This window comes from Apaloderma vittatum, unplaced genomic scaffold (genome assembly GCF_000703405.1).
Source record: "Apaloderma vittatum isolate BGI_N311 unplaced genomic scaffold, ASM70340v1 scaffold1269, whole genome shotgun sequence".
In the NCBI taxonomy this organism is placed as follows: domain Eukaryota; kingdom Metazoa; phylum Chordata; class Aves; order Trogoniformes; family Trogonidae; genus Apaloderma; species Apaloderma vittatum.
In genome coordinates, this window is record NW_009734411.1 from 1 (window position 1) to 23,968 (window position 23,968).

Here is a 23,968-nt window from a genome sequence, read left to right on the forward strand (position 1 = left end):
GGGGTTATTGTGGCCAAAGTGTAGGAGCCTGCACTTAGTCATGTTGAACTTCATCCAGTTAATATGTTCATACTGTTCATACCGCTCATACCATTAATTAGTTAACTGTAAATTATGGTGACAGGAAGAACTGAAATAAAAATGCACTTGTAAACAGCTTTTTCTCTGCCCATATATCTTTCAGAAGGACAAGTCCTTCTTACTGTATTTGGTCAGGTATCTGTCATTACACTACAACTAACACAGTGAGAATTGTAACAAACTCCTTTGATTCCCCAAGAAGGTCTTTTTTGTCCTCATTTCTGAGGCTCAGCTCTTTGTCTGGTCTCAGGATCACAGCTCTGTGCTGCAGCACCTCCTGGCCACATACCAAAGCCTCTCAATCTGCCCATATAGTCTTAGATTTTCCAGCAATCTCTGTCACATTCGGACTGGGGGCCAATCATTCTGTTTTTAAAGTAGTATAGGAATCAAATCATGAACCAGCAAACAAAGCAGATACAGCTGGCCCCAAAGTCCTGTGAATATTAATGGTTACCATGACATTTAATAGTATAATGGAATCCGTTTGAGTCCCAAAGTCAATAGGATATCTCTCTTAGATCCCAGATATCCTTAGAGTTGGAGCAGCGAAATACTTTGGACAAACCATCCTAGGAGGGCCTTTCCACATAATTGTGTAAGTACATCACATTTTAAGTCTAATAAATATATTGCCTTTCATTTTTCTCACTGCTGTCTTTTGCCAGATGAGTAATTTTTTCCATTCTTTTAGAGTATTCCTTCTTTAGATTTATTTCTCCTACTAGCTCATCTGGTGTGTAGGAAGCCAAGAGAGTGGACAGGCAGAATTGACAGTGCTGAGAGGTCTCTCTCTGTGAGGCTAGTGGCTGTATGTGCCTGTCTTGGAATTTTTGAAAAGAAAACAAAAAGGAGGGTAGGATTCCTTTAACGATTTTTTTCACTGTCTATTCTTCTTTCGCAGCATCACATATGCTTGCATGATTCTAATAACCATGGTGATGCGTCTCACTAGCACAACTGGTGAGGTGGTGCCCATGTCCTTTGCCCTGGTGCTAGGATGGTGTAATGTCATGTACTTCGCACGAGGCTTCCAGATGCTTGGACCCTTTACCATCATGATCCAGAAGGTATAAGACATAAACAAATATCGGTTTGTTACACACATCCTGACAACTTTTTGCACATAAGGAGAACTGAAAGAATTTTTTTCCTCAGAATTAGCATTAGTGGAAAATGGACAAGTTCTTTTCTGCACAGGGAGTTTGGGACTTCCACATTCTCTCTTTAGTGCAGAGGTTTCCTTTAGTCCACCTGTGGACTTAGAATCTGCAAAATGGTTTACATAGGGTTGCATTGTGACTTGGTGGGACAGCTGGGCGTTATGGTGGCTCTGTCTTCACTTTACAGATGATATTTGGAGATCTTATGCGCTTTTGCTGGCTCATGGCTGTGGTGATACTAGGCTTTGCATCAGGTGAGTCAACAAAAGGACAACACAATATGTTACCCCTAATAACTTATTTAGTCTGAATTAAGTGCATGGATTTTGATTTGTTCTCAGGTTGCCCTCTGAGATAGCCTTCAAAGATGATGATGACAGTTCTTTGAGCATGGTCACTTTCCCAGTACTGGTTTCAGTTCTCATGAATTTGGTTTTCAATTCTTGCTCTTTCCAGGGTAATAAATGTTAAGATAATTCCACTTTTACATAACTCAGGGTTTAAAGATATACTTCATTTATGACATTTGTCTTTAGAAAATGAGATTAACACACATAGAGTTATTATATTCTTGAAGAACAAATGATCACTATGTTGAGAACAATAATCAAAGTAACTCTGAGTCATTTTACAATGGAGACCAAGTGATTTTAGCAAGCGATTTATGCTTATTATGCTGGGTACTGAATTATCTTAGAAACACATGCAGCTCCTCCCCAGATCACTTTGTGTGGTCAGCATCTCTTATAGGACCCTATTGTTATTGGTTAGGTATGCTGGATGAAGGTTGGACTAGATGATCTTCAGAGGTCCCTTCCAACCCCTAACATTCTGTGATTCTGTGATTGTTGATCTTGGAATGTGATTCCCATTGTTAAACTATTTTTCACTTTTTTTCTCCATTGCTCTATTCTAGCTTTTTACATCATCTTCCAGACAGAGAACCCTGAAAACCTTGGGCAGTTCTACAATTACCCTATGTCTTTGTTCACCACCTTTGAGCTGTTCCTCACTATCATTGATGGCCCTGCAAACTACGATGTGGACCTGCCTTTTATGTACAGTGTGGTATACTTTGCCTTTGCCATCATTGCCACTCTCCTTATGCTCAACTTGTTAATTGCCATGATGGGTGACACCCACTGGAGAGTGGCCCATGAGAGGGATGAGCTCTGGAGAGCCCAGGTAATTTAATTTAAGTGTTAGGGGCTTTGATTTGAATAAAGAAAAGGAAAAGTTGTCCAAGGAAAATGTGCTGGACAGTGCTATTCCTTACTCTGCCATCTGCGCTCTACTGTTTCCCTGGCCTTCACTTTTCTCAAGGGCTAATACAATAAACCATGTCCTTTTAAAACTATTTTGCAGCTTCTGTACATCAGCCATCGAGTTTCTTTCACCCTTTCTATGAGTCTGAGGTATCTTAAGTGCAAGAGTACTCTTCTGAACATCTTCCCATGCAAAGTTGTTTTCTAGCATATCTTAGCTCTGCATGTATTCCTACATTATTCCTACATCCCAGTCTTTCTTGTCCACCCTGTGTCTCCCTAGCTGTTTGCTCCCTATGTATGGAATCTTTTGTTAAATAGAATTAAAGTTGCGGCTTTCTTTACAAATCATATTTCTGCGAAACTGAGAGTTAAATTATCCCTATAGGGATTGACTGAAGGGAAATGGAATGCAAGGTAATGATTACAAGTAGGTCAGTAATGTCTTTAGATCCATTAAGAGAAGTTGGCCTGACTCTCTTGCTCAAAAGCAAAATAATCAGATCAGTTATATAACTGCTCAACAGGAAATCCACTTCCTGGTATTTTTCTGTGAGAAAGCAATAGGTCAAATGATTAAATGTAGTTGTGTGGCCACATTGGTAAGTTCTGATGACAGTTAATACAGATATAAGTACTCTCCTCTTCTCCAGCTTGTAAAATAATTACCCTACGTGTTGCCGTCATGTATAAGAGAAAGAAATTTAAGTGTTTTAAGAGCACTGTTGCTACTTCAAAACATGACACATTTAGGACTGAAATAGTTAGTTGTCCTATGGTAAACAGAGTATTGATTTTATGATTTTTCTTCATTACATATGGAACTGTAATGATGTATGGTAATGGGTCAGTACTCATGAAAATCATAATTTTGACCTTCCTTTAGTTCATAATTTTTCTTTAGTTCATCCAATTTCTTGTTTTTATTCTAAAGGTTGTTGCTACTACTGTCATGCTGGAGCGGAAACTGCCACGGTGTCTCTGGCCTCGCTCTGGTATCTGTGGGCAGCAGTACGGGCTAGGGGACCGATGGTATCTCAGGTGAGTTCTCTTCTAGAGTGTGCATATAAGGATCCCAGAAGAAGAATCCAACATATGGATGTTAATAAAGAGCTTTTCCATTGGCCTGGGGATGAGTGTTTGGAATCCTTCCGTTACAGAATACGGACCTCAGTCTGTTTTCTGTCTGTCATTGAAGGCAAGCACTGTTCCTCTCAAAAAGCTCTGCTGTGCAATTCCCTGTGAAGTCAATGGACATTTTCTTATCCAGTAGTCACATGAAACAGACTTCAGAAACTGCATGGTTACAAGGCCTGAATTTTTACTTCAAACTTCATAATGAGTATCACAAAACACCACCACTGTGCCTGGCTGGCACAGGATGTGCATTCATAGATGCATGAAATGGCAGAGGCAGAATAAATCAATTAGGCATTCAGCAGCAATGAACCGCACTATAGATAATTCAAAAGCAGGACAGGAATAATGAAAGGCAAGATTTCTTTCTTGTGTGAACCTAGTAACTATATTTGCAAAAACGGAATCAGGTGGCAAAATCTTAGGTTCAAGATTTCAGTTTAAGCACTGAAATAACAAACAAACTATCTGTAGTGTTGTTGGCATTAGACTCCTTATTATTTTGATTTTAATCAATATTTATACCAGGGTAAGAAAGGTTGAATTTTGGGCATGTGGCTTTTCTAACTGCGTTCTCCTTTGCTGACAAAACCTGAAGAGGGAGTGGTAGCTGTATGAAATATGGCTTTCTGCAGGTTTTAGCAGAGAAATGAACTTTGTGGATTTTCAAGTTGGCTGGGCAGAATGAGCAGACCTAAGGTGATATCAGTATGTAACACTTTCAGCCCAAAGTACAGAATATAACTTTGCAAGAGCAATATCCTAGCAACAATTCTTCACTGCATGTTATGAGAGAAGAAGATTGATGTGGAATAGTTCTGTCAAAATACGTGTATGTTCATTGTATATAGTGTGGGATGGTATTTCAGAAGACAACTAATGAATAAAGTAGAGGAGAGCTGGTTGAAGTGGAGCAGTTAAATAAAAGTTCAGAAAAAGATAAGTGAAATCCTGACATTAGCAGCCATGCAGTATCAGAGGAGGATAGATAAGAACAAAGAAAATGGATGATTATGTGTCTGTATACAAAGGATCTGGAGCTAGTCAGATGGAGTAGGTCTGCCAATAGCTTACAGCTGGAAAAATGGATAGGTGAAATCATGACTAAGAAATGAGTTAAAGGGCAGGAAACCATAGGCAGATAAGGATACTGAAGTCAATGACAAGGATAAAGGTCTAGGAGATAATAGGTAGCGGCTGCTAACCCCATGCCTGTAATCAGTTTCCTCTTTCTGCATAGATTTTCTGGAATGTCTAGGTCAGTAGGCTTTTTTTTTTGAGGGGGGAGGGGTGGGGGCTTGCTTCTTGTGGCTTCTCAGATTTGTTGATAAGCAAGTTGGCATGTTTCTACTTCATTCAGTTCAATTCTTTAATCCTCTTACAGAGTTGAAGACAGAGTTGATCCCAACAAACATAAGACAATGCGGTACACAGAAGCATTTAAGTCTCAGGATAAGGACAACTCTCATAAAGTTTTGGAAAAGCTGGAAATCAATAGGGACATCCAGTACAAGAAGGAACCATCTTCTCTGTCATTGTCACGGAACATATCCAGGACTAGTTCCCACCGTGGCTGGGAGATCCTGAGGCGCAATACCTTCCATCAGCTTCGTGGAGAGGTTGGTCATGCCATGGAAGAGGTCTATGATGTCTAAGAAGCCTCTTTTTACTGCACAACACAGGTCACTTTTGCCACAACAATTGTCTTGTCCCACTGTTTATACACAACCCAGCGTACTACATACATTTGTCAGCCTTGAAGAAATCTACTGGTGAACAGCTATGAATAGTTCAAGGAATCTAAGCTATGATACACAAACACAGTCCTGTCTACCCTACATTTAACTGCCTCTGCTGTTGCACTGGTATTTGCACCAAGCTGGTGGGCTGGCTGAGCTGAGGTCTGTGGTGGTTTGTTATACACCCTACAGAAATGAGCAAAAGAAAGCAGCGATAGGACTTCAACCATTTACAAAGAACTGATCATTAATCCCTCTCCCAGACTGTTACATACAGTCTAATCTCTCTTCAATTTCAAAATATCCTAGTACCCTCACAGCAAAGACACACATGAAGTTCTGTTTTATGATTTGATACAGAACTGAAAAAAACTGTAATTAAGCTCAAGAATGGAGGTAGTTGCTGACACTGAAATGATTAAAAGGATTGTAACTACTCAGCTGGCATTCAGGGCCTGACAGATTTTGCCTTCTGAATTGAGGCAGTCTCTATCAGCTGCATTTTCAACATTGCTATCTTAGTAGGACTGTTTGGGTTTTGGTTTGGTTTGCTTGTTTGCATTTTTTTTTTGTGATTTGTTTTTTGTTTATTTGTTTTATTTTTCTTGTCACATGAATGCACTTTAAGCTTAATCTTAAACTGAAAAGAAGTGATTGCTATTCCTGGGAGGATTCTGAAGGATCTGAAGTGAGAGCTTCTTTTCCTAATGGGAGCATGTATGACCTGGTTAGGTGACTTTAAGCAGTGTGAAATTTCAGCACTGCTATTAGTCTCCCAAGTGAATTGAAGCTGGTCTTTTTTTTTTTTGTTTTTTTTGTGTGGTTTTTTCTGTGGAAGAGTAGGATTATGAACTGCAGTTCTCTGATAATAATGGAACAATCAAGGTTGAGTAGTGAGATACAAAAAGAAATGGAGAGGAAATGTTGGAGAGATGAATAAGAGTTATTGCAGTCAGTTCAGAAACTGGTGCTCTCTGTCTCTAAAAGTCTAAAACTATCCAATGAACAACTAAGTAATCCACACAGTTCTCTTCTACGTATAATACTGTGCCAGTCTATCACTTTGTCATCTGCCTTGGGCCACTGTAAGAGAAGTGGAGAAATGTTCAGAGGAATGGACTGTCATTTCAGGGTGTTTTTGTATTCTCAGGAGTGTGGAGTTTCATTCCAATAGCAGAAGTAAGTGGAAAGCAATCCACGGTCTTAACATTTCCTTCCAACAAGACCAGTAATGGAAACTTTGTTTTTCAAGGAACCAGAGTTTATTACCTATCACTAGATTTTGAGGCAAATCACCCTGCAATTATCAAAGAAGATCATGAAAAAGCTGAATCCAGTGGATTTCTGATTGTATTGAAACATCACAGCAAACATCTCTTACATCTCTGCTCTTGCACAAGAATTACGATCTTTGCAATTCTGTGTGTTTATTTAAATGTTCTTTCTCTTAATTGAATGTGTATTTATGCTCAGTAGGAAGACTTATAGAAGACTGTCTCTCTGAAATTCAGCTGCACACTTTTTAAATTATTCATTTTGCTGAACTGAAAGTGTTACCTGGTCTATCTCACATAAATGTTATCAGTAGTTTCAAAAATCTTTGGGATTTGTACGGTGGAGATGGTAGCAATGTGGTACATTAACCAGAACTGAGAATTGCTACTCTAGTTGTAGATGAACTTTCTTTCATAGTGAATGGGAAATAGCAGGAAGGGTAGAACTGATGCCTTCCTCCTTTTCCCACCACCCCAAAGTATAGTAGCGCTTTCACTAGTTTGAAAACCTGCAAAACTAGAATTAAGATGGAGCTGCATATAGTCATTTCTACAAAAGGACTTCTTTTTGTGACATAATAATAATAAAACTAATTTGAAGTATAAGCTGTGTAACCCCTGCTTCAGATTTTGTGTTCTTCTTCATTGCTATTAACAATAAGGAGAATTTTGATTTTTGGAACTTAAACCAACACGCTGACATTGTAGGAGGCAGAACAGAACTCAGTTAACAGTGCTAGACTTTGTAAATTTCTGTATCTGCTCTCCATAAAAAGAAAAAATCCAGTAGCAGATATTTTTAAGGAAGTGCCTTCTCTTGTAAAAATACACTGTGCAATGGTTAGCTTTCAAACTCCTTGCACTGAACCCATGCACAGATCAGCATCGGATCTATGTGATTTATTTCCTGTCTTCGAAATTTCCTAATGCAAATAAGATAGAGAACCATAGAATCATAGAATATTTTGGATCAGAAGGGACCTTTGAAGGTCGTCTATTCCAACCTCCCAGCAGCAAGCAGGGACATCTTTAATCAGATCAGCTTGCTCAGAGCCCTGTCCAACCTGACCTTGATTGTTTTCAGGGATGGGGCATCTACCACCACCATGGACAACCTGTTCCAGTGTTTCACTGCCCTCATCATAAAAAATTTCATCATGACTGCTATTGGACTTTGGCTTCCAGTTTCCTGAGGTGACTTGAATATTAAAAAAAAAAAAATCCTGGAAAAGACTTTATACAAAAGAGGGCAGAATATTTTACCAGTAGTGACCGATTCCCGAGTCAACTTTGCATCATCTTTTTGTTGATGATGAGTGATGCAGACCATTTTAGCATAATTTATTTGATCTGGAGGAGAAACAGCTATAGAAGAAAATAAGAGATGGGAGAAGTCACCAGAGGTTGGAAACACTAAATTTAGTTTTTAATGGTAGAATATCTACGCTCTTTCATTAGGACATACACACATGTGCCCATGTGAACCTGAGATGATGAAGGCACTAGAGTAACATTTGAGCTAGTTCAGTGCAATCTGTCTCAGACTCGGAAACAGCAACGACTACAGTCACACAAAGACAAAGCATTTTTGCTGTAACATCCTGTGTGAATGTACTTCTTCAGAATTTGCTTCATATTTTTGCATTTTGTGATGCAGTTACATCCTAAAATTATGAAGAAGTGTTGCTGCTCCTTGCTGTCGCAAAGTGTCTTTTCCCTTCTAACAATGCTGTGATAATTTCAAAGCTGATGTTCCTCCCCTCCTTGAAATTGCTAAACTTAAACTATCTTCTATGCTACTGAAGCAACTCCTAAGTTTTTGATAATGTGACAAGAACAAATGTTTTCATCCAGTTGCTTGTGGTAAAATGAGAAGCATTTTACTAAAAATAAAAATATTAAATATCTGGAGTACCTTTTCTGCTTATTTGTGTCTAAACTAAGTGTCATGGGCCAACTATTGTACTTGTATTACTATCGTACTATTGTACTAGCAGCAATCAGGGACATTAATTTACAAGCTGGATTGTCATGTTTGGGTTCATGGTAATTTTTCTGGACTGAAGTTGTTTTTCCACAGCAATCCACCTCAGAAATACCTTTATACAAAATTTGTTGAGTTTCAAATGCTCATTTCTAGTTCAAAATAAGAACTACTAAGGCCCTTATCTTTTAATGTCTAGTGAAATTAATTGAAATATTTGAATGTCTAGTGAAATCTGTAGTACAAGCTCTTTGAAAAAGAAGGCAGATTTTAACGTTGGTGGAATGACCTACTTTGGATGGTGAGGCAATAGTCCTTGCTACAGCTACTTGCAATGCGCACAGGTACAGAGAGTACCTGTAACAATAACACACATGCAAAACTGATACAGACAGCCCAGTTTTGCATAACTGCTGAATTTAAAGTTTATACCATTTCTTAAATAATTACTATAATTTCCTTTCTAGCCTGATTAGGGGCTTCATCCTATATTAGACATTAAAGCAGACAAGACAAAGAAACTGCAGGTCAGACTAATAGAATTAGTCTGATGAGTCCTGATTAATTAATTTCCATAAACTTCTATTGAAGGGCATTCAGTACTCTTGAGGAACTCAGCTGTAAACAGTCTTGCTTCTTTGAAAACTACAGTTTAATGTGGCTTTGTATTTGCAGTTGTTTTTTCTCATTTGCAATATCTAACTTCAGTTTCAGTAATATGTGTTATTTTTTCAGATTTGTATAATAAATTAAATAACAAAACAATCATCATGTCTTGGATAGAAGTAAGCAAGGTAAACCAACTTTTTAAGTTGATTATTTGAAAGCTTTCTAAATGTGAATAAACCAAACCAACAAATACTTGGTTCATAGAAGATTAGGGTAATACTTAGAGCCCATTGATTTTTAAAAATAAGGTTATTTTTATTTCTGAAATAATATTTTAATCAAGCTCCCGGCTGTGCACAGAGAACTCTGGCAAGAGTTTTAAGCTTACCTTGAGTAATCTCCAATCCAAGACAAGAAACTGGTGAAGATGAAAGCAAGCATCTCTGAGACAGGCAATATGATAAGCCTCTGGTCTTGCTACTGATTTATGCAGGGCTGATAATCACAAAGTGTGTAAGATCTGCTGCTATTTTTCATCCTTTCTTTCAGTGCTCAGCCTTTGTGCTTCACCAGAGATGAAATAGTCTGTACTAATTATTTCCAAAAAATAAATACCAGTGATTCTGATCATTAATCAGTGGCATTATCTATAGGACAATTTTACAAGTCAGCTTAGAACTGAAGACATAAGAAAAAAATAGTGATTAAAAAATCAATGAAAGATTTGAGGTTATCAGATTTCTAATAAGATTTATCCATTGGCTAATAGAAGAATTAGTTGTATAGGACATCTGAGATCATCCAACATTAGACCGTGTCTGCCATGACTTTGTCTTCCAGAGTCTTGAAAATCTTAAAGATGGAGAGCCAAAGGAAGGGAAGAAGGGAGGGAGGCTGGAGGGCAGGCAGATTGGCTTTATTTTCTCTCTCATTGGAAGAAGACTTTCCTAGTACAGATATAGTCAGAAAAGGACAAAAGAGTCACAGAAGCCCAATTCCTGAAGCAATTTTTACACTAAAGTGTGCATTATGATCTGAAAATTTTCTCAACTATTTGTTTAAACTGGTTATAAACTGAGTTCAGACTAGGTTTCTAAAGAAACCTGCTTTTAGCTGTAGATGATGATGACTATATAACAAGTGCCAGAATGTGAACTAAATATGACAAATCCAAACATTCCCAAGATTAAGAGATTGAGATATCATTAATCTTCTTGCACTTGAACTGAAAGATAATAAAATGATAAGAATATATTTTAAGGAGTTGCAGAAGAATTTGAACTATGATTCTGTTTCCTTTTTTTTTTTTTTTAACAAAGCAATGAGATCACATCTACTCATACATTTCCCAGAACTTCATCCATGCTGATTCTCCATAGAGATGTACATACTACTTCCATGTGTTATCCTTTATGACAGACATGAAACTGAATCTAATGGATTCAGGTCAGGGTTCAGATAAGATAGTTTGTTATTCAGGCTCACAGTACTGTTAGCGTGCTTCCTCTCCTGGGGAGAGTGCTCTGGATGGTTGAAGCAATAGACACGGTCTCACTCTAATGTGATACCCTTGTGGTGTAGCTGAGATGCCTGAGAACTGTGGCATACTTATTTCTCCTACCTCAGTGTTTGGGATGGGGCACACCAACTCCCATCAGTAAGATCACAAATGGATCATAAATGTCAGTGTGCAAAAGGTCACCTTCATGGCATTATGTCAACAGCTGGACAGTCTGCACACACATATCTGGTTGTCAGTTGTAATTCTAAAGCAACTGACCTTTTACAAATAGTGACATCACCAGGGAGGGGTTGATGGAAAGAGATGTAGATAATTATCCTAGCTGGTGTTAGAGAATATCAGACTCATGGTCTGGTGGGATCCATGTTGACCATTGCCTGTGGTCAGTGCAATTTATTTTGTTGTACCAAGAACTTTAGCCACTACCTTTTCTCAACAAGCCTGGATGTTCTCCTCCTATTTTCTATGAAGGGCAAAGACACCTTTCAGTATCTTGAACTGCCCTATTTCAAGGATGCCACTGATTATCATGTCTGCAAACAGCTCTTCTTGCTTATCAAGTCCTTCTGAGAACATTTGCATTGTATCTGTATAATAATTCAACCAGAGTTTACCTGAAGATTCACTGATTTAGCATGACAAAAGTGGGTTGCTGGGTTTTTTTTTCTTTTCATATGGGCAGCACTGGGCTTAAGTAGCACTTCCATTCCCAATTTTTTATGCTTCTGGATGCAGTTATGCTCAGTTGGTCTGAGGTCCAAACTTTATGTAAATTCCCATACTAATCTATATATTAGTGTATATGTTCCTCAGGATACTTGGAGGTGTCCAAAGTCTTGAAAATCTTTTCCTACTCAGTACTTGGCGCTCTTTGATAGCATTTCAGTACAGTGTAAAAAAACAATGAAGCAATGTTGAAATGAATGTGCCTTTAATTTGAAAAAGGTATGCAAAGTAAATTCTAAAAATAGAATCACAGAATTGTAGGATCATAGAGTTGTAGAATTGTAGAATCATAGAAGTATTTAGGATGGTTAAGGCCTTTAAGATTGAGACAAAGCATTAACCTAGCAAGGACCGGTCCACCACTAAAACATGTCCCTGAGCACCACATCTATATATCTTTCAAAAACCTCCAGGGATGGTGATGCAACAGCTTCACTGAGCAGCCTGTTCCAATGCTTAGCAATCCTTTGGGTGATGTTTTTTCTCCTAATGTCCAATCTAAACCTCCCCTGGAGCAACCTGAGGACATTTCTTCTTGTCCTATGGCTTGTTACTTTGGAGGAAGAGGCTACCTTCCTAAAAGCTCCTATTCAGGTAGTTGTAGAGAGTCACTAGCAATCATGAGACTTCCCCCATCTGCCTATAGAATATTTCATCTGCCTCTTCTGCCTGGTTGGGTGGTCTATAACAGACTCCCACCATGATATCTGCTTTGTTGGACTTTCCTCTTATTCTTACCCACAAACACTCAGCCCTATCATCTCCATCATTAAGCTCTAGACAATCAAAACACACCCTAACATACAGGGCTACCCCGTCACCTCTTCTTCCTTGCCTATCCCTTCTGAAGAATTTATAGCCATCCAGTGCAACACTCCAATTGTGTAAGTCAACCCACCATGTTTCCAACATGGCGGCTATGTCACAGTTTTCCTGCTGCAAAAGGGCTTCCAGCTCCTTCTGTTTGTTGCTCATGCTGCATGCATTAATGTAAATGAACTTCAGATGGGTTATTGATACTGCCACCTCTTTGGGGTGACAAGTCCTAACTCCTACATGGCCATTCTCAGGCATTTCTGTGTTTTCTAACACATAAATAATCCTTGCATCTTTGCTGCTGCATGGATCTCCATCTTGTCTCTCCACCAAGATGGCAGACTGAGGGACCTTGCCAACACACTATCCCTCAAACTTGGCATGCTGCCCCCAGGCCTATTTCCAGCAAGCTTGGTCTTATTCCTTTGCCCCTTCAAACCTAGTTTAAAGCTCTTTCAATTAGTCCTGCTAACTCCTGTGCTAAGATTCTTTTCTTTATTTGTAACAGGTATACCCCACCTTCTGCAAGAAGCCCTGCCGTTATGTAAACCAACCCATGACTAAAAACCCCAGAATTCTGTTGGTGGCATTAGGCTTGGAGCCAGGTATCAATTTGCTGGCTCCTCCTATTTCTTACTTCGTCATTCCCTGTAACAAGAGGCATAGAAGAGGTTCAGGGGGTTGATACATCAGGCTGACATGAATCAAGACACCCTGAGTGCAATCTCTCTGTTCAATCTCCAAACACTATTTTTCTGTTCTCCTTAAAAACTGTCTGCACCAGAACAGAGGAATGATTTAGTGGTGTTCTCAGAAGAAACTTGTTATCCACCTAATAATGAAAATATACTGAACACATCCATCAGATACAGTAAATAACATACCAATAATACCAATACATGGGGAGCACATCCATCAGATATAGTAAATAATATACCAATAATACCAATACAATTGCAGCGTTAAGAAAAATGGTGTATTTTATTGCTGCTGTGGGTTTCCTAAGTTCATTTTAATAGGCCACATTGTCTGTGTGTGATGACCTAAAGGGTGGCATATAGCAACTAGGAGGGAGCATTCACAACAACCGTGCATTATTACCCAGCGCTGGGGTAATAACAAACTGTTATGAGATATACTTGGTGTTAGATTTCAACTGATGAGGAACAAATGTGTCTGATCCATCCATACTCTAAACAATTCAATTTTGGGGTCTATGTTGTCTGTCCCTATCTATTTGACCAAATCCTTGCTGGTGCATGATCTTTCATGCAAACAGTCTGCCTGCTTATGAAGTAAGTCTGTGTCTGATCATGGGTAGGCCTATGATTTGTAGGCAGGTCAGATCCATCATTACTGGTGTATTAACCTATCCACAGCAAATGCATCTCTGACTGACAAATCAAAATCTGAAAGATGCTCTTTCAGCAACTATAATGCCATTGTGATACATGCCTGTGTAACTTTGATCTGCTTGATTACAAATGGGTAATCACATATTTAATCTTCCTTCAGCACATAATTGTACCTTCTGCTTATCTAATGTAATCACACATCTGAATTAAAGTAAGATTACCAGTACATGGGCGATGGAAGTGTAGGCAAAAGAAGCAAGCTGAAACTCATCAGCTTTTCATCAGCATCCTATACGATCTTGAAGTGCTTGAAGTCTGCTTAAGAGTGAACTTAAACATTGTATCATGGGAATACATCACCACGACTGAATGCCTGCTTGTAAAATACTAAAAATAAAAAAAGCAGACTGAAGATCTGTTCTATTGAAGCTTTAGAGAGAAAAGGTGCCAAGCAGTTCATGGACAAAATGAAGTTTAGTATAGCTGCAAGATGAGAATATTGCACTTACCATTCAGACTATGGCTGAGACAGGGCTTTGTTACAGACTTTACAGTCATAAGACTCTATACACTCTTCATTAATTGCAACAGCTACTTGAGTTGAAGTGATTAGCATTAAAGAAGTGTGGGTAGATATAACATTTTGGATTCAGAATTTAAAAGCTTAAAGAATATATTTTAAAAATCAGTCTATTTCAGTAACAACCAGACGATTTAGAAGCCATTAGGTAGTCATGGGGAATTACAAACTGTAAGATCTGATAATCACAAGAGGAGATATACATCCTCTGCATTAAAGCAGAAAGAGATTCATTGGACAAAAGTGGAAAAAAATCTCATACTAGAGTGTCTGAAAATGTAGCACTGTGCTGAACATGCATAGGTAAACTACAGTAATAAGAACTTCATTAAAAGTAAGTGTTTTCCCAAATAACTTGAAGAAAATTAGGGGTTTTCCACATAAAACTGAGTACAAAAAAAGATAATTACAGGCAGTGCAGTGAGTCAGTGTGGTTTCCTAGTAATGTGATTTTACACAGAAGCTGGAACAACCCCTGGTGATTTCAGATCCTATTAATGGAGGTGGTTTTACAAGGTGGAAACACCACACACTGCTGTACTACAAATATTTCTTAACAATGAACAGAAAGACGCACAGGTCCTTCTACACTTGAGTCTGAGGAAGAACATGGAACTATGACATGTAAGAAGCATTATATGGCAGTTTACATATGGAGCAATAGAAATTTTGGTGATCTGTCATACTGGGAACCAAATATTTTCTGCTTTATTCACACAGATGCTGGGAAAATCTCCAAGCATTACATCAAACACAGTGTAATTGCATTTAATCAGCTTTAAGTCTTGTATCACTGAAGGAAAAGAACCCACAAATGCATCCAAAAAATTATGAGGAAAATAATAGGAAGATAATGATTTATTACAATCTGAAAATAGTAATAAAGGAATTGTCTATTTCTCTGGTAGAATCCTTCGCACAGGTGCAGTCTCATACTGAAGACTGCTAGATACTCTTGACCTCATGTTTCTGCTCATGAGGTACCCTAATCACCAACATTTCTTTGACAGGACATGCATACAACTATCCAGATCCTGATAACACTGATATAAAGTATTTAAACCCTGGAGGGACTCTCATATTCCCCTGGAAACCTTGTGGTCAAAGTATGATCTTCTAGGTATGCTCTCAGGCTGTGCTATTGACAATATCTAGCCTTCACCTTGGGAAGACACATTGCTACAACCCTTACATCCCACATACTCTTTAAATTTGAACTTCTGTTTTCCACACTGGCACAAGACTCCTTCATAGCTCTCAATTCTTTAAATGTTTTCTACTTAAAAACCCAACTTTGTCACTCGCTCTCAAAATGTACAATAAAGAGCTTGCTTTCAAGGTAGGTGAGAAAGAAAAGAAATAATCCATGAATACCAGTCTCAAGTATTTCACAAGATTGAATGAGCTTCCCAGCTGTGAAAGTCTTCATATTAATGTCAGACTTTAAATACTGATACTAGCAGCTATTTGTTAGGGCTGATTCAGGCATGCTTTTCTGGCTTCTCAAACAATCACAGTTGTCACAGTTGTCAGTAGCTGGAAGGAACTGAGTGTTAACTCAGTCAGGCTGGGTCCCAGACATCTCTGGACATCCTTCACAGTCAGACACCACTGAGGTGGATAATTTCTGTGAGGTGGAAAACATTTTTCAAGCAGTTTGATCTCTACTGGTTGGTGAACTGCTTCAAGCTGCTGCTTGTTGACTGTTATGGTAAGTGTTCTTCTTTAAATAAAGTTACTTCCTTAATAGTGACATACCGAAGGTTAGACTCTGCACCTCTGACATTAGCCTAGCTATTCAAGATATGCCAGATCAGTAAGTCAAGACACCTGCAGTTAGACATTAGGGACTTCTGCAAAATGTTGTTTGGCAAGTTTTATAATTGTATTACATTCTTACATTTCTACTAACTAGAAATGTGTCTGAGAAAAAACAGGTATGAGAAGAATGCAGCTAGAAATAACTTGTAGTAAGTAAATGGGGAAAATACATCATGATCAAAATATCATGAAGTTGTCAGAGACTCCTCCATTTGAGGATTCATTTACCTTCTGTTCATTTAGTAAAAATGCAGTTTAAAATTGGGCCCAGGGCTGTAATTGCTTAATTCAGGAATGGATATATTTAAGAATAACGTTGTTCTCTGCAGTAATAGTACCACCTGAATATTTTCAGTAGTTTTTGTAACTGTGGAACTAGATACAAAATCATTTTGATTGTGAAGGAAAATTTTCTGCTAAGGTCAGGCCTGCATTTGAGCAGACAAAATTGAGACAATCTTTAAATAATTTTTTCATCTAGTTCATTTCAGTGCGTTTCATCAAGGCTATTTTATGGAGATAAAGATAAACTTAAGAAAAAAATTTGATCTTATCCTTTTCCAAAATCTATAAAGAAAAGTCTATCTTGCTGAGTGTTTTTAAGACTGTATTACCATATTGTCTGAAGAGATCACATGTTTTAGTACACTTGCTCTCCCAACTTCCTCTGAGATGAGTAATGCCAGATAGTCCAGGCAGATCTCCAAATAATCATCCCTTAAAAGCAGATTCCTAAATACCTTAGTGTATGTCACTTTGGTCAAGAATTTTGATATTCTACAGGAAGTTTGAAAGACTGGACAATTGATCTTCAATCCTCCAGTCTAGAAACTGGAAGAATTTCAAAATTGGAAGGTAAGATGGAAGACAGCAGAAATGCAACTTCTAGCTGTAAGAAGACAATTGTGGATTCAGAGTACTGTCTGGCTAGAACAATCAGGCTTTCTCCTTTCTGTCTTTCTATTTGCTTGCGTTTCATGTTTGTCATGAACATTCTTCATGTGGGGGAAGATAAAAATAAAAATTCTTCATGTGGGGGAAAAATAAATATAAAAGTCATAAAAATTCTTCATGTGGGGGAAGATGAGGAGAAAGAAAAAGGAAATGCAATAGGACCAGAAATGGAAGAATAGAGGACAGACAGAAGGAAGAGAGGAAAAAAAGGAAAAAGGTGTTAAGTGTTTTCAAAAAAGATTTATGTCAATCTAGAAGATTTTATGCCAAAATGAAAATAAGAAAAATCTCTACATCATCACAGGAGTTGAATGTTTCCTCTGAAACACAGCTTGAACCCTGTTTACATACCACCCGTGTGGTCACAGTTCTGCAGGGAATAGTGATGAGTGTTTCCACTGAAGACGAAGGAGTGGGGATTACACCCAATGATATGATCTGTAGTTATAACTTCAGAGGTAAAAGAGAAACAATAAAAATACTGCCTCAGATTTCCTTCATTCATTTTGTAAGCATGAGGCATATGAATTTAGTCACATCTAGCTACAATGAATAAAACATCACAGCCTGAAACAGAGGAAAAGAAAGACCTCCATGGTACATTCTGCCTTTATCTTGGGACAAAGGAGAATATTGCCTTGAAGTAAGTGCAGGATGTCATGGATATAATGTCCTAGTCTTAGGGGAGGCATGACCTGCTAGGACATTTATGCCTAAGTAAGTGAAATTCTCCTCTACATCACTGGTTGAATGGTGATGTAGGACTTCCGTTCATACAGCCTAGACCTGATGATCAAGAAAAGGGAAACATCTGTAGACATTCTAAACAAAGTGAGGACATTCTACTGTTACAGACAGCAGAGCACTGCTTAACTCCCAGCATTCGTTCTTATCAAAGCAATAAAGAACATCTGAAGTATTTTCTTTATGAAAGGACAGCTTGGAGGAATTTGTTTCAGTGTCTCCTGAGCTTGCTCCAAAGTTGTGTGCATGATTTATTTTTATTTGAGAAAACATATGAATTTTTCCTTCAGGAGATCTGGACTCAGTTATTCCTGTTCTTCTACTGCCATGTGACATCCTTTTTGCCATGTCAGTTTTCCTTTCCTGTAGTGTATTTCTTCTTCTGTTCGTCAAGACAGTAGACAATTGCTTTCACAATTGAGAACTAATGTCTATTGTCTAATAGAACAATGTCGAGGGTGTTTTTCAAGACTTCCAAGCATTATCATTACACAGTACTTAGAAAACAAAGGCACTAGGTAGTCTTCCAAGGTACATCAAAAAAAGAGTAGGTGGAAAAGAGAGGAGAGAATCAATAGTTTGCTAGGTACGACATTGTCCATATTTATTAGAATAGGAATGAGAACTATTCTCCTTAGCTTGTATTGAAATTCGGGCACAGCAGAGATCCAAGTAAATCAGGATTATAAGTATATTAGGCAAAAGTGTGACTAGCTCTCATTAGATCCCATCTGGAGTACTGCATTCAGCTCTGGGGGCCCCAGCATAGGACATTGGCCTTCTTGAACAGGTCCAGAGGAGGGCCACAAAGATGATCAGGGGTTTGGAGCACCTCCCTATGAGGATAGGCTGAGAGAATTGGGGTTGTTCAGCCTAGAGAAAAGGCTTCAGGGAGATCTTACCGTGGCCTTCCCGGGGACCTACAGGAAAGAAAGAGAGGGACTCTTTATCAGTGAATGTACTAATAAGTTGAGGGGTAAAGGTTTCAAAGTGAAAGAGAGGACATTAAGATTAAATATTAGGAAGAAATGCTTTACTGTGAGGGTGATGAAACACTAGAACAGGTTGCTCAGAAAACTTTTGGACACCCTCTCCCTTGAAGTGTTCAAGGCTCCACTGGATTGGACTTTGAGCAACCTTGTCTAATTTAAGGTGTCCCTGCTCAAGGCAGGGGGGTTAGACCTAGATGATTTTTAAGGTCCCTTCCAACCCAAACCATTCTATGATTCCCGTTCGGTCCTCATGTGTTGCCTGATCTAGTCGAGAGGTGGCGTCCCTGGCGGCAGGGAGGCTGGATTAAAATGACCTCTAAGGTCCCTTCCAGCTTAGGCCATTCTATGATTCTACGATATTCTGAAATTTCTGTGTGTGGACAAGAGTTTCCTACTAGCAGGACTGTCAAATCTTTAGCTAAAATGAGCAAAGTAAGCTGAATCACATGGACTTTGTTTCCCCAGGTCAGAGACTGACATGTTTCCCAAAGACATAAGCAAATGCATCAGGAAACACCAAAACTGCAACTTAAGGATGGATCCAGTGCAATACAGACCTCAGTAATTGACCTGTCAGATATAGTATGAAGTATTACTTTGTTTTAATCTTAATTAGTCTTAAAGAGAAAAGAAGATAACTGAAAAATCAGAGGGGTTATAGGCAAATACGCTATTTATAATTTTCTTCCTATAAAGTCAGAGACTTGAAAGAACACAAAGATGAAAAGAATCCTGTATAGACTGATGATGCTAGATGTAGAAAATAGCTCTGATTTCTCATTATGGACAGAAGAGTGGCTATGAGGATATAGAATCAAACAGAGGACAGCAAACTAGAAAAACTATCAACTACTCAGAAAGCCAATGACTCCTGGCTGTCTGGATGTTTCCACAGGGCTTACAAGGGACAGCAATTTCATTACAGAAGATAAATGTAAAAAAGTTATTCTTTAGGTAAGAATATAAAGTATTCTGAGCTTTGACCTCATTCACATCTCTGTGCCTGCCACTTGGTGAATACTCATGTGTGCACACTCTTATGTATGAATTTGCTCTCCGTATCTGTCATAACTTTTTCCTTTCAGTACCTATGGAAGGTGAATGTCAGTCTAGTGGCTGTCTATTAGGGACACATTTATATCTTGGTGATGTTCCTAGCTGAGTGGTGTCATACTAAAAGCTTTTTCACATAATAGCTGTGTAATTTACTTAATAAACAGTTAAACTACAGTTGACAGTTTCTGTACCTGCTCATGTTGGGTCGTGTTAGTATTCAGACCTCCATGCTTCAAAGAGAAACAAATACTGCTTTAAAAATTTCATTAACCCAATCAGGGAGCAGATCTGCTAGTATATGATTTTGAAATGCATCACAATTGAGTATACTTATTTTATTTGCTACCGCATAAAATCATTACGTTGATGTGTGAGAGTTTACATACTGCTGATACTTCACTGTTTCGTTATCTAGCATGCTTTGCAACATTTTATGTTAGAGAATGACTAAATCTGAAGAACAAGATTTCTTGCCTTTTAATCCTCATGTTAAATCTGTCAAATTAATAGTTAATGTGGAGCTAGACATTTTTAATTTTCAAATACAAAAGTTGAATCAGAGAGGACACTATCCAAGAGTAGATGATAACTATGGAGTTCTGTGTAAGTTGCATATTTGAGGTTCACTTCCCAAAGCTGAACTAAATGGTTGAATAAAAAATAATAAAATTAGTATCCTCAAATACCAGATTTTTTGCTTTTAGCTGTGTTTGATGGAGGGAAGGGAGGAAATGGGAGGGTGGAAATAAATTCTCATATAAAGTTAACAAACTCATAAAGTCCCAATTCAGAGAAGGTTCTTATTAACATTGAGAAATAAGAGGTAGTAACATAGTTTGCTTAAGCTAAAACTTGCTTTGCTAACTTCAGTGCAAACTCTAACCACCACAAGACTATGTACTTCCTTCTCCCTACCACCTACAATAGTTCTTACCATCAGCACAGCAAATCCAGTACATAACTAATTTATACTCTTTCTGTGCTTGCACAGGGATTCAAGTACTTCTCAGCATCTCTTGTCTACCGAGTTAAGGACATAAAAGTAATTTATCATACAGGTATTTGAGATTATCATTGAAGATTGGGAGCTATTGGTCACACTAAGACAAATAAAATTTAGTGTTATTGTTCCTATTTTGTATATAATGGAATTGAGATAAAGAGTTGAGTTGCCCAAGGAAATAAAAGCTTTTGGCAGCACAGAAGCTGTCACATTAATGCCACTACAGAAAATACCTGAGATAGATACAGTGGTGTACTAAGTAAAAGAAACATGTTTTCTTCTATCCATCCTAATGAATATATGCAACATGTACTGAATGAATTCAGGTCAATTTCAGGGGCATGCAGACACCCAGAGTGACCTCAGCAGGGTGAAGAAATATGCTGAGGGCCACCCAGCTAGAAAGCAGCTTGGCAGAAAAGGACCTCAGGATCCTGCTGGGCACCAATTTGACTATGAGCCAGCAATGTGCTGTTGCCGCAAAGAAGGATAATGGTATTCTGCAGAAAAAGACACGGTTGTACTGGTGGACATAAAGCTGGACGTGAGCCAACAATGCACGCTTGCAGCGCAGAAGGACATTCATATCTTGGGCTACATCAAAAGAAGTGTGGCCAGCAGATCAAGAGAGGTGATTCTTTCCCTCTAACCTGCTTTGGTGAAACCTCACCTGGAGTATTGTGTCCAGCTGTGGAGCCCTCAACACGAGAAGGACATGTTGGAGCAGGCTCAGAGGAGGGCCACAAAGATGATCAGAGAGCTGGAACACCTCTCCTATGAGGACAGGCTGAGAGAGTTGGAGTTGTTCAGCCTGGAGAAGAGGAGGCTCCAGGGAGACCTTATAGTGTTCTTCCAGTATATGATGGGGCCCTACAGGAAAGCTGGGGAGGGACTGTTTACAAGGGTGTGTAGCAATAGGATGAGAGGCAATGGTTTTAAACTGGAGCGGGGTACATTTAAATTAGACATTAGGAAGAAGTTCTTTAGTATGAGGGTGATGAAATACTGGAAAACATTGCCCAGAGAGATGATGGAGGCCCCATCCCTGGAGGAATTCAAGATCGAGCTTGATGGGGCTCTGAGCAATCTGATCTAGTTAAAGATGTCCCTGCTCACTGCAGGTATTGAACTAGATGACCTCTAAAGGTCCCTTCCAACCCAATGCACTCTATGATTCTATGATACTATGATTCTATGATTCTGAGTTGCATTAGACAAGGTATTACCAGCAGGTCAAAAGAGGTGATCTTTTCTTTCTACTTGGCTCTTTGAGGTCATATCTGTAAACCTGGGCTCCTCAATACAAGAAAGACTTGGACATACTGGAGAAGCTCCAGGAAAGGGACACTAAGATGATTAAGAGACTCAACGATGTCTTGTAGAAGGAGAGGCTAAGGTAGTTGGGACTGTTCAGCCTGGAGAAGCCTAAGGGGCTATCCGTCAATCTGCAGAAATAGCTAAATGTAGGATGCAAAAAGGACAGATCCAAGCATTTTTCAGTGACGCTCAGGAACAGAACAGGCAGCAGGCATAAACTGAAACACAAGTGTCTGAACTTCAGGAAACACTTTTGTTTGAGGGTGACTGAACAGTGGAGCAGACTGTCCAGGAAGGTTGCAGCATATCTATCTTTCGAGATACTCAAAAGCAGTCTGGACTTGTTCCTGGAAATCCAGCTTTAGGTGACTCTGCTTGAGCAGGGGAGTTGAATCAAAAGACCTCCAGAGGTCCCTTCCAAGTTCAAACATTCTGTGATTCTGTGATTCTGTGATTATAGAATCATAGAATCATGGAATCATAGAATGGTTTGAGTTGGAAGGGACCTTGAAGATCATCTAGTTCCAACTTCCCTGCCATGGGCAGGGACACCTCCCACTAGATCAGGTTGCTCAAAGTCTCACCTAATCTGGCCTTGAACACTCCCAGGAGCGAGGCATCCACAACTTCCCTTGGCAACCTGTCCCAGTGTCTTACCACCTTCACAGTAAAGAACTTCTTCCTAATACCTAATCTAAATCTTCTAAATCTTCTCCTTTGAAAGGAAAGCAGTTGTCTTACATCCATGAGAGTGGTGAGACTCTCTGAGTTCACAGGGTTTATCTTCAAGCAGTTCATCAAGCAGACTGTACCCAGAGACCTGGCTCAAGCCAGCCCCTGTCAAACCTGTAGCAGATTACAATCATTCCAACTCATGCTTTATGGATCAAAACAAGTTTTCTTTGATTTCTGGTCATGATTAGAGAATGAAGTTGCTATCCTTGGTTTATAGTGACAGCTAGATGATACTGTGGTTTTGTTCCGTCTGTTTAACAAGAGACCCGTGACCTAACTCAGCCTGTTTTGGGTTCATGGGCTTTCATGCTCATTCACTTGAGCAGCATGAGGGAGAAAAAATGACAGCCTGATTCCTGGGCCCTCACATTCTCTTTATTCAGGAATAGAAAGTACCTGCAAGGATATTTTTGTAGGTGCAACAGAGGTCTGCATTAAAGATAACTTACGGAGATGAGTCCTTTTCAATGCCTTTGCTGATACACTTTTGGTTTTATGAGCCACAGAGGGGGAAAAGAACATCTTAGGATAGCCGAAGGGTATGGGTAGCTGTTACCCAGGATGGGATTTTTAAGGATCTATGTGTGGGCTTGCTTGTGGTGGAAAGAGACAGATGAGAGAAGTTTACCTGGAACTTAAAACAGAATAGTTTCAAACAAACCTTTCCATGTGATCTTGTCATTCTCTTTGTTCCTTCTTCTGCAAACAGAGATAAAACATACCTGAAAGAGAAAGAATGTGAAAAGTAGAGGGGGTAAAATGGAGCCTCTGACAACTTTTGGCACTTCTCTTATAACTCTGCCATTTCTCTCAAAAAGTTGTTCTCGAAAATATGTGCTGGAGGTCCTGTATGGAGTATAAACAAGACTATCTGGAGAACATGGTAGGCTTCCTGCAACTTTTAAAGAAAGATGTCTCTCTTTAAATCAGAATATAGTCTAGAAGAGAGGTGTGTGCTTGCTGTCTTTCACTCTGCAATTCTCCAGCAGGTTGTCTGTCTCTGAAACTTGGACACTGCCTGCCACTCTTTTGCACTGACCTTTTCTGCATAAGCACCTATTTCCCATTTGGATTTTCTTATCCCAGAGGGAGGAA

General features: G+C 38.9%; 1 protein-coding gene across 1 annotated transcript; it reads left to right on the top strand.

The window, feature by feature from the left end:
• Positions 1-602: 602 nt before the first annotated feature.
• LOC104279064 (transient receptor potential cation channel subfamily V member 5-like) lies at positions 603-5,301 on the top strand (the record flags this gene model as incomplete). The annotated part of the gene is made up of 6 exons (XM_009876233.1): positions 603-679; positions 986-1,151; positions 1,432-1,498; positions 2,161-2,429; positions 3,444-3,550; positions 5,031-5,301. Coding segments are annotated over 6 exons (957 nt in total), but the record flags the coding sequence as incomplete, so codon positions are not given.
• Between the last annotated feature and the right edge of the window lie 18,667 nt (positions 5,302-23,968).